The sequence below is a fragment of the Petromyzon marinus genome, chromosome 84 (genome assembly GCF_048934315.1).
Source record: "Petromyzon marinus isolate PM22_M1 ecotype Great Lakes invasive population chromosome 84, UKy_Petmar_22M1.pri1.0, whole genome shotgun sequence".
NCBI lineage: Eukaryota > Metazoa > Chordata > Hyperoartia > Petromyzontiformes > Petromyzontidae > Petromyzon > Petromyzon marinus.
In genome coordinates, this window is record NC_133749.1 from 1,519,238 (window position 1) to 1,533,303 (window position 14,066).

The 14,066-nt window shown below is 43.7% G+C and overlaps 1 protein-coding gene across 1 annotated transcript in view; it reads left to right on the forward strand.

The window, feature by feature from the left end:
- The window catches only part of MVP (major vault protein), a 71,322-nt gene extending 68,208 nt beyond the window's left edge, over window positions 1–3,114 (forward strand). The window contains 1 exon segment of the mRNA XM_076057712.1: window positions 2,304–3,114. Within this exon segment, the coding sequence (XP_075913827.1) occupies window positions 2,304–2,435 (132 nt within the window). The 3' untranslated portion in view covers window positions 2,436–3,114.
- Window positions 3,115–14,066: the final 10,952 nt, after the last annotated feature.

The window sequence follows — 14,066 nt, forward strand, 5'->3', positions numbered from 1 at the left end:
ACTCTGATAATGATAATATTGGCACTGTCCTTGAATTTGATTGGTCCACACCCGAGACGGCTTTTCTTTAGAGCCCCTTTAGTCTCCACTGGTGTTGGACCAGAAGACGCCAAAAGGCGTACAACTCAAAAACAGCGCACTATCAGAGTTATTGAGGGCTCGGGGTGAGCATTTACATTATGAGACCTCCTTTACAAGTAACAAGATATAGTAATAGGTTTTTACCCTTTTAACTGGCACAAAAACTGACACCTTTATTCAAGGCATCGTGTCTGCAATGACCACAACACAAGCAGTCAAAATGCAAACAAAAAGAGACAACTCTGATAATGATAATATTGGCACTGTCCTTGAATTTGATTGGTCCACACCCGAGACGGCTTTTCTTAGAGCCCCTTTAGTCTCTCCACTGGTGTTGGATCAGAAGACGCCAAAAGGCGTACAACTCAAAAACAGCGCACTATCAGAGTTATTGAGGGCTCGGGGTGAGCACTTACATTATGAGACCTCCTTTGCCAGTAACAAGATATAGTAATAGGTTTTTACGCTTTTAACTTGCACGAAAAACTGACACCTTTATTCAAGGCATCGTGTCTGCAATGACCACAGCACAAGCAGTCAAAATGCAAACAAAAAAGACAACTCTGATGATAATAATATTGGCACTGTCCTTGAATTTGATTGGTCCACACCCGAGACGGCTTTTCTTAGAGCCCCTTTAGTCTCTCCACTGGTGTTGGACCAGAAGACGCCAAAAGGCGTCTTCTTTTTGCGCCAGTTAAAAGGGTAAAACCTATTACTATATCTTGTTACTGGCAAAGGGGAGGTCTCACGATGCTGGGGATGCAATGACCAGCGAAACGTCACAGTACTACTCAAACTGTAAATGTTGTGGATTCGCTCTTCAACAACAGGACACCGGTTTGGGGAGCTAATAAAGTAGTGAACTAATTTGTCTTCTTATTCTTAGACTCTTTCGGTAAAGTCACGTCGAAGGGAAACAATACAATAATAAAATATATATGTAAAACAATAAAAATTCTCACGACGTTTCGACCATCATTAATACATTAATGCACATGTTACGGTCGAAACGCCGTGAGAATTTTTATTGTTTTATATATAAATGTTATTACTTGATTGTTTCCCTTCAACGTGGAGACTTTACCGAAAGAGCTAAGAATATGAATTACTGCAGTCCACGAAAGCTTTAAATCAAAATTGAATTTGCCTTCTGTCAACGCGACACTTTTATATTTTGCCCATTGGCCGTGTCCCGGGTAGGGTTGGCGGGGGGGGTTACGACACATTTATAAATAAACGCGATCTAACCCAAAGACAACCTTCGTTATGAATTGCTCGATTCCGTTGGCACGGGGGGCGGGCGGGCGGGCGGGCGGGCGGGCGTTGTTTTTTCATAATAAAGGTTGTTTTTGGGTTAGATCGCGCTTATTTATAAATGTGTCGTGACCCTCCACCACCCGGACACGGCCAATCAGCAAAAAAAATCAGAAGTGTCACGTTGACAAAAAGACAAAAATAGTTCACTACTTTAGCCCACCGGTGTGTTGAAGAGTGAATCTCTACAACATTTACAGTTTGAGTTGTACTGTGACGTTTCGCTGGTAAATGCATCCAGCATCATCATCGGGCAATTTGCATCCAGCATCACTGGGCGAATTTGCCCGATGATGCTGGATGTATTCTTAGTTTTTTTCGGTAAAGTCACGTTGAAGAGAAACAACAAAATAATAAAAAATATATATAAAACAATAATATTTTGTTGTTTCCCTTCAACGTGGTGACTTTACCGAAAAAACTAAGAATATGAATTACTGCAGTCACGAAAGCTTTAAGTCAAAAGATGCTGGATGTATTTACCAGCGAAACGTCACAGTACTCAAACTGTAAATGTGGATTCACTCTTCAACACACCGGTGGGCTAAAGTAAGTGAACTATTTTTGTCTTTTGGTCAACGTGACACTTTTTTTTTTGTTTGTTTGCTGATTGGCCGTGTCCGGGTGGTGGAGGGTTACGACACATTTATAAATAAACGCGATCTAACCCAAAAAACAACCTTTATTGTGAATAATATTGGTCGCGAAAGCCTGGGCGTTGTTTTGCACGACGCCCAGAGCCCCCCATCCTAAAGGGCCCCCCCTCCCCCGCCGGTGTTATCGGCTTTCGCCTGGCCAATCCGGTACGGGCGTACCTGCCGGGAGAACTGACATCAGGCGAACGAGCGAGCAGGTGACCTTAATCCTCGTCCCCACCCTCCCCTTCCCCGGCCCCGCCTGTCCAGGTGAAGCTCCTCCAGTCGCTGGGCCTGCAGTCGACGCTCATCACCGACGGCTCGAACCCCATCAACCTCTTCACCACCGCCGCGGGCCTCATAGGAGGCCTGCCGGCCATCGCCCACCAACAGTCGCAATGAGCGACCCGCCCTCCGACCCCCGCCCGGCAGCCAATCACGACGTGGGGATGGAGTTGGGGTGGGAGGGGGTGGGGGGGGGGGAGTTTGAAGGAGGGCTTCGGCCAATCGGGGCTGGGGTAGAGGTGTCGAAATAGGGAAATTTGGCGTGGGGGGAAATTTAAGTGGCCGCCGGCAAATAGCCCAGCAACAGTCGCCCCGGGTGCCCCCGCCGCCCATTCCCTGCCCCCATCCCGTCCGGCAGCCAATCACGGCGCGGGGCAGCGGGTGGATGAGGTCGGGCTCAGCCAATCAGGTTGGTTCCAGGGGGAAAACCTGAGGGGAAATTTGGCGGGGAAAATTTAAATGGCCGTTGGCAATCGCCCAGCAACAGTCGCACCGGGTGCCCCGCCCCCATTCCCCACCCCGTCCGGTAGCCAATCACCGCGCGGGGCAGCGGGTGGATGAGGTCGGGCTCGGCCAATCAGGTTGGTTCCAGGGGGAAAACCTGAGGGGAAATTTGGCGGGGAAAATTAAAATGGCCGTTGGCAATCGCCCAGCAACAGTCGTACCGGGTGCCCCGCCCCCACCCCACTCCATCCGGTAGCCAATCACGGCGCGGGGCAGCGGGTGGATGAGGTCGGGCTCGGCCAATCAGGCTGGTTCCAGGGGGAAAACCTGAGGGGAAATTTGGCAGGGAAAATTAAAATGGCCGTTGGCAATCGCCCAGCAACAGTCGCACCGGGTGCCCCGCCCCCATTCCTCACCCCGTCCGGTAGCCAATCACGGCGCGGGGCAGCGGGTGTATGAGGTCGGGCTCGGCCAATCAGGTTGGTTCCAGGGGGAAAACCTGAGGGGAAATTTGGCGGGAAAATTAAAATGGCCGTTGGCAATCGCCCAGCAACAGTCGCACCGGGTGCCCCGCCCCCATTCCCCACCCCGTCCGGTAGCCAATCACGGCGTGGGGCAGCGGGTGGATGAGGTCGGGCTCGGCCAATCAGGCTGGTTCCAGGGGGAAAACCTGAGGGGAAATTTGGCAGGGAAAATTAAAATGACCATTGGCAATCGCCCAGCAACAGTCGCACCGGGTGCCCCGCCCCCATTCCCCACCCCGTCCGGTAGCCAATCACGGCGCTGGGCAGCGGGTGGATGAGGTCGGGCTCGGCCAATCAGGCTGGTTCCAGGGGGAAAACCTGAGGGGAAATTTGGCAGGGAAAATTAAAATGACCATTGGCAATCGCCCAGCAACAGTCGCACCGGGTGCCCCGCCCCCATTCCCCACCCCGTCCGGTAGCCAATCACGGCGCTGGGCAGCGGGTGGATGAGGTCGGGCTCGGCCAATCCCGGCTGACGAGAGTAGAAAGTTGTCGTCGGCCTTGTTTGCTTTTGTGGTGTTTGTTGTGCCCCCCTTTTGGTGGTTGATTTAAATCTTTGTTGTTCATATTCTTAGTTTTTTCGGTAAAGTCACGTTGAAGAGAAACAACAAAATAACAAAATATATATAAAACAATAAAAAATTCTCACGACGTTTCGACCATAACTCAAACGGTCATCATCAGGTGTGTCGGTTTGCATAAATTTATTTTGAAAACGGCATATTTATTTATATATATAAAAATAACGTTTGCGTCACGCGCAACGATGGCAGTTTGCCAGGACTAGTCCATCTATTTTTTGAAAAGAGGAGGGGGGAGACGAAATTTGTTTTTATGTAAGCTGTCTGAAAGGCACTGTAAGCGTGAACAATCAATCAAGAACTGAAATGATTTATCAAATCTTTCCAATGATTGCTAAGATAGAATCCATCTTCTCGGTTGAAATTGTCTCTGTGTTTGTATATGTGGATAGCCTCATGAACGAATCTCTCATGGAAGCCAGATGGCTTACAAAGAACCTCCGTCTTGGAAAAGTCAATGGCATGTGAGCCTACTGAATTAGAACAATGATCTGCTACGGCCGAGGTGTTGGTCCTACCGTGTTTAAGGTCTGCTTTATGTTCACGAATGCGGTCCGAGATATGGCGTTTGGTTTCTCCAATGTAACTACTACCACAGAGGCAACTTAGTTTGTAGACACCAGGGTATTGTATGTCCGGAATCACATCTTTTACAGACGGAACCAGATCACGGATTTTATGTAATGTGTTGAAACGGACCTGGATCTTGTGTTTATTCAAGATTTTGGAGATCTTTTTTGTGATCCCAGCAATGTAGGGTAAAGTGATGGTTTTGAAAGGCTCCTCAAGAGGGTTCTTCTTCATGGTTTGAGTGATAGCTTTGCGGATTGTATAGTCGGAGTAACCATTAGCCCTAAGAGCTTGGTGTACGTGCTTGAGTTCACTGCTTATGTGTTCCTGGTCGGATATGCATTGGGCTCTATGATACAGAGTCTTGATGAGAGAATTCTTCTGTGATGGATGGTGGTGGGAATCCGGTTTCAGATAAGCATCCGTATGGGTAGCTTTCCTGTAGACAGAGTGGCTCATTGAACCATCAGGTCTCTTTTTAATTAGGACATCCAAAAAAGGTATCTTGCCATCTATTTCGACTTCCATGGTAAATCTGATGGCTGGGTGTATGGAATTGATGTGGTCGAAGAATTTGTCTAGAGCAGGCCGGCCATGTGGCCAGATGACAAAAGTGTCATCCACGTACCTCTTCCATAAGGTTGGGCGCAGAGTGGCAGTCTGGATGGCGTCAGTCTCAAATTTCTCCATGAAAATGTTAGCTATAACTGGAGAAAGGGGGGAGCCCATTGGGGTGCCCTCAGTTTGTTTGTAGAAAGTTCCATTCCAAGTGAAGTATGTATTGGTTAAACAGTGTCTCACCAGGGGGGGTACCTCAGTGTTTAGTCCTTGATGAACCAAGTCTTCAATGATTGCAATGGTGTCAGGTACAGGAACCTTGGTGAATAAGGAAACTACATCAAAACTGACAAGCAGGTCGTCTGGGGACAGGGAAATACCCTTGATTGTTGATACCAGGTGAGTAGAATTTTGTACCGCAGAGGTGGTCTTTCCAGTGAAAGGACGCAGGATTTCAGACAAAAAACGAGCTAGTTTGTAGGTGGGGGAGCTGATAGTAGAGACTATGGGACGAAGAGGTGTATCAACTTTATGTATTTTTGGTAAGCCGTATAATCTTGGTGGCCTGGCAGCAGAAGGTTTCAACGAAAACTGTTTAGATTGATCAATTAATGTGGTTGAATCAGAAATTATTTTGTTGGTTTGTGTGACGAGGCTGTTGGTGGGATCTCTTTTTATTTTTGTATAACTACCATCGTCGAGTAATTCTTTAATTTTGTTGTTGTATTCTATTTTATCCATGATAACAGTAGCATTGCCTTTGTCAGCTGAGAGAACTACAATATCATTCCTCTTTTTTAATTTATATAATTCAAAACGCTCATCTTTGCTGAGGTTGCTAGCTGGCATCTTAGCGTTTTTGAGGGTTGCAGCGATTTCAGATCTTGCTACGTCTGCAGCGATGTGACCCAGGCCCCTGAGAGCAACGTCTACTTGGGCAATTATATCATTAACTGGTATGTGTTTAGGTGTGACTGCAAAGTTTAGACCTTTAGCTAAAACGGATTTCAGACCATCGGAAATAGAACTGTTACTGCGATTAATTACGACTTTATTAACGTCTAACTTTTTGGTGTGTGGGTCCGGTCTTTTGTTTAAGAGGAGGTTAAATTTGGAAATCAGGTTTTCCTTACATTTGGTCGACATCGTAGCAGCTGAAGAGGCAGTCATATTGTCTACATGTTCCCAATCCGATGTGGACATTATTGCCGTCAATGATAAGTGTGATTTGTAGAGTGTCTTGTCTAACTGATCTAGTTCTGTGCGTATAAGTCTGATTTTTTCTGAGATAAGAGCTAAACTAGTTTTGAAAAGAATTCGTTTCGCATTAGAAGAAGTTACAGTAGCAGAGGTGAGTGTAAATGCGATTGGTATTACCCCAGAGTCGCGGCATCTCTTCAGGAAGGTGAGAGACTCGATCAGCTGAGCTTTCTTATCCCGGAGTTTGTTGAAAGATCTTAAAGTTATGTGAAAACCCTCCCCGTAGAGGCGATTAAATTTTGATTTAAAGCTTTCGTGACTGCAGTAATTCATATTCTTAGTTTTTTCGGTAAAGTCACGTTGAAGAGAAACAACAAAATAACAAAATATATATAAAACAATAAAAAATTCTCACGACGTTTCGACCATAACTCAAACGGTCATCATCAGGTGTGTCGGTTTGCATAAATTTATTTTGAAAACGGCATATTTATTTATATATATAAAAATAACGTTTGCGTCACGCGCAACGATGGCAGTTTGCCAGGACTAGTCCATCTATTTTTTGAAAAGAGGAGGGGGGAGACGAAATTTGTTTTTATGTAAGCTGTCTGAAAGGCACTGTAAGCGTGAACAATCAATCAAGAACTGAAATGATTTATCAAATCTTTCCAATGATTGCTAAGATAGAATCCATCTTCTCGGTTGAAATTGTCTCTGTGTTTGTATATGTGGATAGCCTCATGAACGAATCTCTCATGGAAGCCAGATGGCTTACAAAGAACCTCCGTCTTGGAAAAGTCAATGGCATGTGAGCCTACTGAATTAGAACAATGATCTGCTACGGCCGAGGTGTTGGTCCTACCGTGTTTAAGGTCTGCTTTATGTTCACGAATGCGGTCCGAGATATGGCGTTTGGTTTCTCCAATGTAACTACTACCACAGAGGCAACTTAGTTTGTAGACACCAGGGTATTGTATGTCCGGAATCACATCTTTTACAGACGGAACCAGATCACGGATTTTATGTAATGTGTTGAAACGGACCTGGATCTTGTGTTTATTCAAGATTTTGGAGATCTTTTTTGTGATCCCAGCAATGTAGGGTAAAGTGATGGTTTTGAAAGGCTCCTCAAGAGGGTTCTTCTTCATGGTTTGAGTGATAGCTTTGCGGATTGTATAGTCGGAGTAACCATTAGCCCTAAGAGCTTGGTGTACGTGCTTGAGTTCACTGCTTATGTGTTCCTGGTCGGATATGCATTGGGCTCTATGATACAGAGTCTTGATGAGAGAATTCTTCTGTGATGGATGGTGGTGGGAATCCGGTTTCAGATAAGCATCCGTATGGGTAGCTTTCCTGTAGACAGAGTGGCTCATTGAACCATCAGGTCTCTTTTTAATTAGGACATCCAAAAAAGGTATCTTGCCATCTATTTCGACTTCCATGGTAAATCTGATGGCTGGGTGTATGGAATTGATGTGGTCGAAGAATTTGTCTAGAGCAGGCCGGCCATGTGGCCAGATGACAAAAGTGTCATCCACGTACCTCTTCCATAAGGTTGGGCGCAGAGTGGCAGTCTGGATGGCGTCAGTCTCAAATTTCTCCATGAAAATGTTAGCTATAACTGGAGAAAGGGGGGAGCCCATTGGGGTGCCCTCAGTTTGTTTGTAGAAAGTTCCATTCCAAGTGAAGTATGTATTGGTTAAACAGTGTCTCACCAGGGGGGGTACCTCAGTGTTTAGTCCTTGATGAACCAAGTCTTCAATGATTGCAATGGTGTCAGGTACAGGAACCTTGGTGAATAAGGAAACTACATCAAAACTGACAAGCAGGTCGTCTGGGGACAGGGAAATACCCTTGATTGTTGATACCAGGTGAGTAGAATTTTGTACCGCAGAGGTGGTCTTTCCAGTGAAAGGACGCAGGATTTCAGACAAAAAACGAGCTAGTTTGTAGGTGGGGGAGCTGATAGTAGAGACTATGGGACGAAGAGGTGTATCAACTTTATGTATTTTTGGTAAGCCGTATAATCTTGGTGGCCTGGCAGCAGAAGGTTTCAACGAAAACTGTTTAGATTGATCAATTAATGTGGTTGAATCAGAAATTATTTTGTTGGTTTGTGTGACGAGGCTGTTGGTGGGATCTCTTTTTATTTTTGTATAACTACCATCGTCGAGTAATTCTTTAATTTTGTTGTTGTATTCTATTTTATCCATGATAACAGTAGCATTGCCTTTGTCAGCTGAGAGAACTACAATATCATTCCTCTTTTTTAATTTATATAATTCAAAACGCTCATCTTTGCTGAGGTTGCTAGCTGGCATCTTAGCGTTTTTGAGGGTTGCAGCGATTTCAGATCTTGCTACGTCTGCAGCGATGTGACCCAGGCCCCTGAGAGCAACGTCTACTTGGGCAATTATATCATTAACTGGTATGTGTTTAGGTGTGACTGCAAAGTTTAGACCTTTAGCTAAAACGGATTTCAGACCATCGGAAATAGAACTGTTACTGCGATTAATTACGACTTTATTAACGTCTAACTTTTTGGTGTGTGGGTCCGGTCTTTTGTTTAAGAGGAGGTTAAATTTGGAAATCAGGTTTTCCTTACATTTGGTCGACATCGTAGCAGCTGAAGAGGCAGTCATATTGTCTACATGTTCCCAATCCGATGTGGACATTATTGCCGTCAATGATAAGTGTGATTTGTAGAGTGTCTTGTCTAACTGATCTAGTTCTGTGCGTATAAGTCTGATTTTTTCTGAGATAAGAGCTAAACTAGTTTTGAAAAGAATTCGTTTCGCATTAGAAGAAGTTACAGTAGCAGAGGTGAGTGTAAATGCGATTGGTATTACCCCAGAGTCGCGGCATCTCTTCAGGAAGGTGAGAGACTCGATCAGCTGAGCTTTCTTATCCCGGAGTTTGTTGAAAGATCTTAAAGTTATGTGAAAACCCTCCCCGTAGAGGCGATTAAATTTTGATTTAAAGCTTTCGTGACTGCAGTAATTCATATTCTTAGTTTTTTCGGTAAAGTCACGTTGAAGAGAAACAACAAAATAACAAAATATATATAAAACAATAAAAAATTCTCACGACGTTTCGACCATAACTCAAACGGTCATCATCAGGTGTGTCGGTTTGCATAAATTTATTTTGAAAACGGCATATTTATTTATATATATAAAAATAACGTTTGCGTCACGCGCAACGATGGCAGTTTGCCAGGACTAGTCCATCTATTTTTTGAAAAGAGGAGGGGGGAGACGAAATTTGTTTTTATGTAAGCTGTCTGAAAGGCACTGTAAGCGTGAACAATCAATCAAGAACTGAAATGATTTATCAAATCTTTCCAATGATTGCTAAGATAGAATCCATCTTCTCGGTTGAAATTGTCTCTGTGTTTGTATATGTGGATAGCCTCATGAACGAATCTCTCATGGAAGCCAGATGGCTTACAAAGAACCTCCGTCTTGGAAAAGTCAATGGCATGTGAGCCTACTGAATTAGAACAATGATCTGCTACGGCCGAGGTGTTGGTCCTACCGTGTTTAAGGTCTGCTTTATGTTCACGAATGCGGTCCGAGATATGGCGTTTGGTTTCTCCAATGTAACTACTACCACAGAGGCAACTTAGTTTGTAGACACCAGGGTATTGTATGTCCGGAATCACATCTTTTACAGACGGAACCAGATCACGGATTTTATGTAATGTGTTGAAACGGACCTGGATCTTGTGTTTATTCAAGATTTTGGAGACACTGAGGTACCCCCCCTGGTGAGACACTGTTTAACCAATACATACTTCACTTGGAATGGAACTTTCTACAAACAAACTGAGGGCACCCCAATGGGCTCCCCCCTTTCTCCAGTTATAGCTAACATTTTCATGGAGAAATTTGAGACTGACGCCATCCAGACTGCCACTCTGCGCCCAACCTTATGGAAGAGGTACGTGGATGACACTTTTGTCATCTGGCCACATGGCCGGCCTGCTCTAGACAAATTCTTCGACCACATCAATTCCATACACCCAGCCATCAGATTTACCATGGAAGTCGAAATAGATGGCAAGATACCTTTTTTGGATGTCCTAATTAAAAAGAGACCTGATGGTTCAATGAGCCACTCTGTCTACAGGAAAGCTACCCATACGGATGCTTATCTGAAACCGGATTCCCACCACCATCCATCACAGAAGAATTCTCTCATCAAGACTCTGTATCATAGAGCCCAATGCATATCCGACCAGGAACACATAAGCAGTGAACTCAAGCACGTACACCAAGCTCTTAGGGCTAATGGTTACTCCGACTATACAATCCGCAAAGCTATCACTCAAACCATGAAGAAGAACCCTCTTGAGGAGCCTTTCAAAACCATCACTTTACCCTACATTGCTGGGATCACAAAAAAGATCTCCAAAATCTTGAATAAACACAAGATCCAGGTCCGTTTCAACACATTACATAAAATCCGTGATCTGGTTCCGTCTGTAAAAGATGTGATTCCGGACATACAATACCCTGGTGTCTACAAACTAAGTTGCCTCTGTGGTAGTAGTTACATTGGAGAAACCAAACGCCATATCTCGGACCGCATTCGTGAACATAAAGCAGACCTTAAACACGGTAGGACCAACACCTCGGCCGTAGCAGATCATTGTTCTAATTCAGTAGGCTCACATGCCATTGACTTTTCCAAGACGGAGGTTCTTTGTAAGCCATCTGGCTTCCATGAGAGATTCGTTCATGAGGCTATCCACATATACAAACACAGAGACAATTTCAACCGAGAAGATGGATTCTATCTTAGCAATCATTGGAAAGATTTGATAAATCATTTCAGTTCTTGATTGATTGTTCACGCTTACAGTGCCTTTCAGACAGCTTACATAAAAACAAATTTCGTCTCCCCCCTCCTCTTTTCAAAAAATAGATGGACTAGTCCTGGCAAACTGCCATCGTTACGCGTGACGCAAACGTTATTTTTATATATATAAATAAATATGCCGTTTTCAAAATAAATTTATGCAAACCGACACACCTGATGATGACCGTTTGAGTTATGGTCGAAACGTCGTGAGAATTTTTTATTGTTTTATATATATTTTGTTATTTTGTTGTTTCTCTTCAACGTGACTTTACCGAAAAAACTAAGAATATGAATTACTGCAGTCACGAAAGCTTTAAATCAAAATTTAATCGCCTCTACGGGGAGGGTTTTCACATAACTTTAAGATCTTTCAACAAACTCCGGGATAAGAAAGCTCAGCTGATCGAGTCTCTCACCTTCCTGAAGAGATGCCGCGACTCTGGGGTAATACCAATCGCATTTACACTCACCTCTGCTACTGTAACTTCTTCTAATGCGAAACGAATTCTTTTCAAAACTAGTTTAGCTCTTATCTCAGAAAAAATCAGACTTATACGCACAGAACTAGATCAGTTAGACAAGACACTCTACAAATCACACTTATCATTGACGGCAATAATGTCCACATCGGATTGGGAACATGTAGACAATATGACTGCCTCTTCAGCTGCTACGATGTCGACCAAATGTAAGGAAAACCTGATTTCCAAATTTAACCTCCTCTTAAACAAAAGACCGGACCCACACACCAAAAAGTTAGACGTTAATAAAGTCGTAATTAATCGCAGTAACAGTTCTATTTCCGATGGTCTGAAATCCGTTTTAGCTAAAGGTCTAAACTTTGCAGTCACACCTAAACACATACCAGTTAATGATATAATTGCCCAAGTAGACGTTGCTCTCAGGGGCCTGGGTCACATCGCTGCAGACGTAGCAAGATCTGAAATCGCTGCAACCCTCAAAAACGCTAAGATGCCAGCTAGCAACCTCAGCAAAGATGAGCGTTTTGAATTATATAAATTAAAAAAGAGGAATGATATTGTAGTTCTCTCAGCTGACAAAGGCAATGCTACTGTTATCATGGATAAAATAGAATACAACAACAAAATTAAAGAATTACTCGACGATGGTAGTTATACAAAAATAAAAAGAGATCCCACCAACAGCCTCGTCACACAAACCAACAAAATAATTTCTGATTCAACCACATTAATTGATCAATCTAAACAGTTTTCGTTGAAACCTTCTGCTGCCAGGCCACCAAGATTATACGGCTTACCAAAAATACATAAAGTTGATACACCTCTTCGTCCCATAGTCTCTACTATCAGCTCCCCCACCTACAAACTAGCTCGTTTTTTGTCTGAAATCCTGCGTCCTTTCACTGGAAAGACCACCTCTGCGGTACAAAATTCTACTCACCTGGTATCAACAATCAAGGGTATTTCCCTGTCCCCAGACGACCTGCTTGTCAGTTTTGATGTAGTTTCCTTATTCACCAAGGTTCCTGTACCTGACACCATTGCAATCATTGAAGACTTGGTTCATCAAGGACTAAACACTGAGGTACCCCCCCTGGTGAGACACTGTTTAACCAATACATACTTCACTTGGAATGGAACTTTCTACAAACAAACTGAGGGCACCCCAATGGGCTCCCCCCTTTCTCCAGTTATAGCTAACATTTTCATGGAGAAATTTGAGACTGACGCCATCCAGACTGCCACTCTGCGCCCAACCTTATGGAAGAGGTACGTGGATGACACTTTTGTCATCTGGCCACATGGCCGGCCTGCTCTAGACAAATTCTTCGACCACATCAATTCCATACACCCAGCCATCAGATTTACCATGGAAGTCGAAATAGATGGCAAGATACCTTTTTTGGATGTCCTAATTAAAAAGAGACCTGATGGTTCAATGAGCCACTCTGTCTACAGGAAAGCTACCCATACGGATGCTTATCTGAAACCGGATTCCCACCACCATCCATCACAGAAGAATTCTCTCATCAAGACTCTGTATCATAGAGCCCAATGCATATCCGACCAGGAACACATAAGCAGTGAACTCAAGCACGTACACCAAGCTCTTAGGGCTAATGGTTACTCCGACTATACAATCCGCAAAGCTATCACTCAAACCATGAAGAAGAACCCTCTTGAGGAGCCTTTCAAAACCATCACTTTACCCTACATTGCTGGGATCACAAAAAAGATCTCCAAAATCTTGAATAAACACAAGATCCAGGTCCGTTTCAACACATTACATAAAATCCGTGATCTGGTTCCGTCTGTAAAAGATGTGATTCCGGACATACAATACCCTGGTGTCTACAAACTAAGTTGCCTCTGTGGTAGTAGTTACATTGGAGAAACCAAACGCCATATCTCGGACCGCATTCGTGAACATAAAGCAGACCTTAAACACGGTAGGACCAACACCTCGGCCGTAGCAGATCATTGTTCTAATTCAGTAGGCTCACATGCCATTGACTTTTCCAAGACGGAGGTTCTTTGTAAGCCATCTGGCTTCCATGAGAGATTCGTTCATGAGGCTATCCACATATACAAACACAGAGACAATTTCAACCGAGAAGATGGATTCTATCTTAGCAATCATTGGAAAGATTTGATAAATCATTTCAGTTCTTGATTGATTGTTCACGCTTACAGTGCCTTTCAGACAGCTTACATAAAAACAAATTTCGTCTCCCCCCTCCTCTTTTCAAAAAATAGATGGACTAGTCCTGGCAAACTGCCATCGTTGCGCGTGACGCAAACGTTATTTTTATATATATAAATAAATATGCCGTTTTCAAAATAAATTTATGCAAACCGACACACCTGATGATGACCGTTTGAGTTATGGTCGAAACGTCGTGAGAATTTTTTATTGTTTTATATATATTTTGTTATTTTGTTGTTTCTCTTCAACGTGACTTTACCGAAAAAACTAAGAATATGAATTACTGCAGTCACGAAAGCTTTAAATCAAAATCT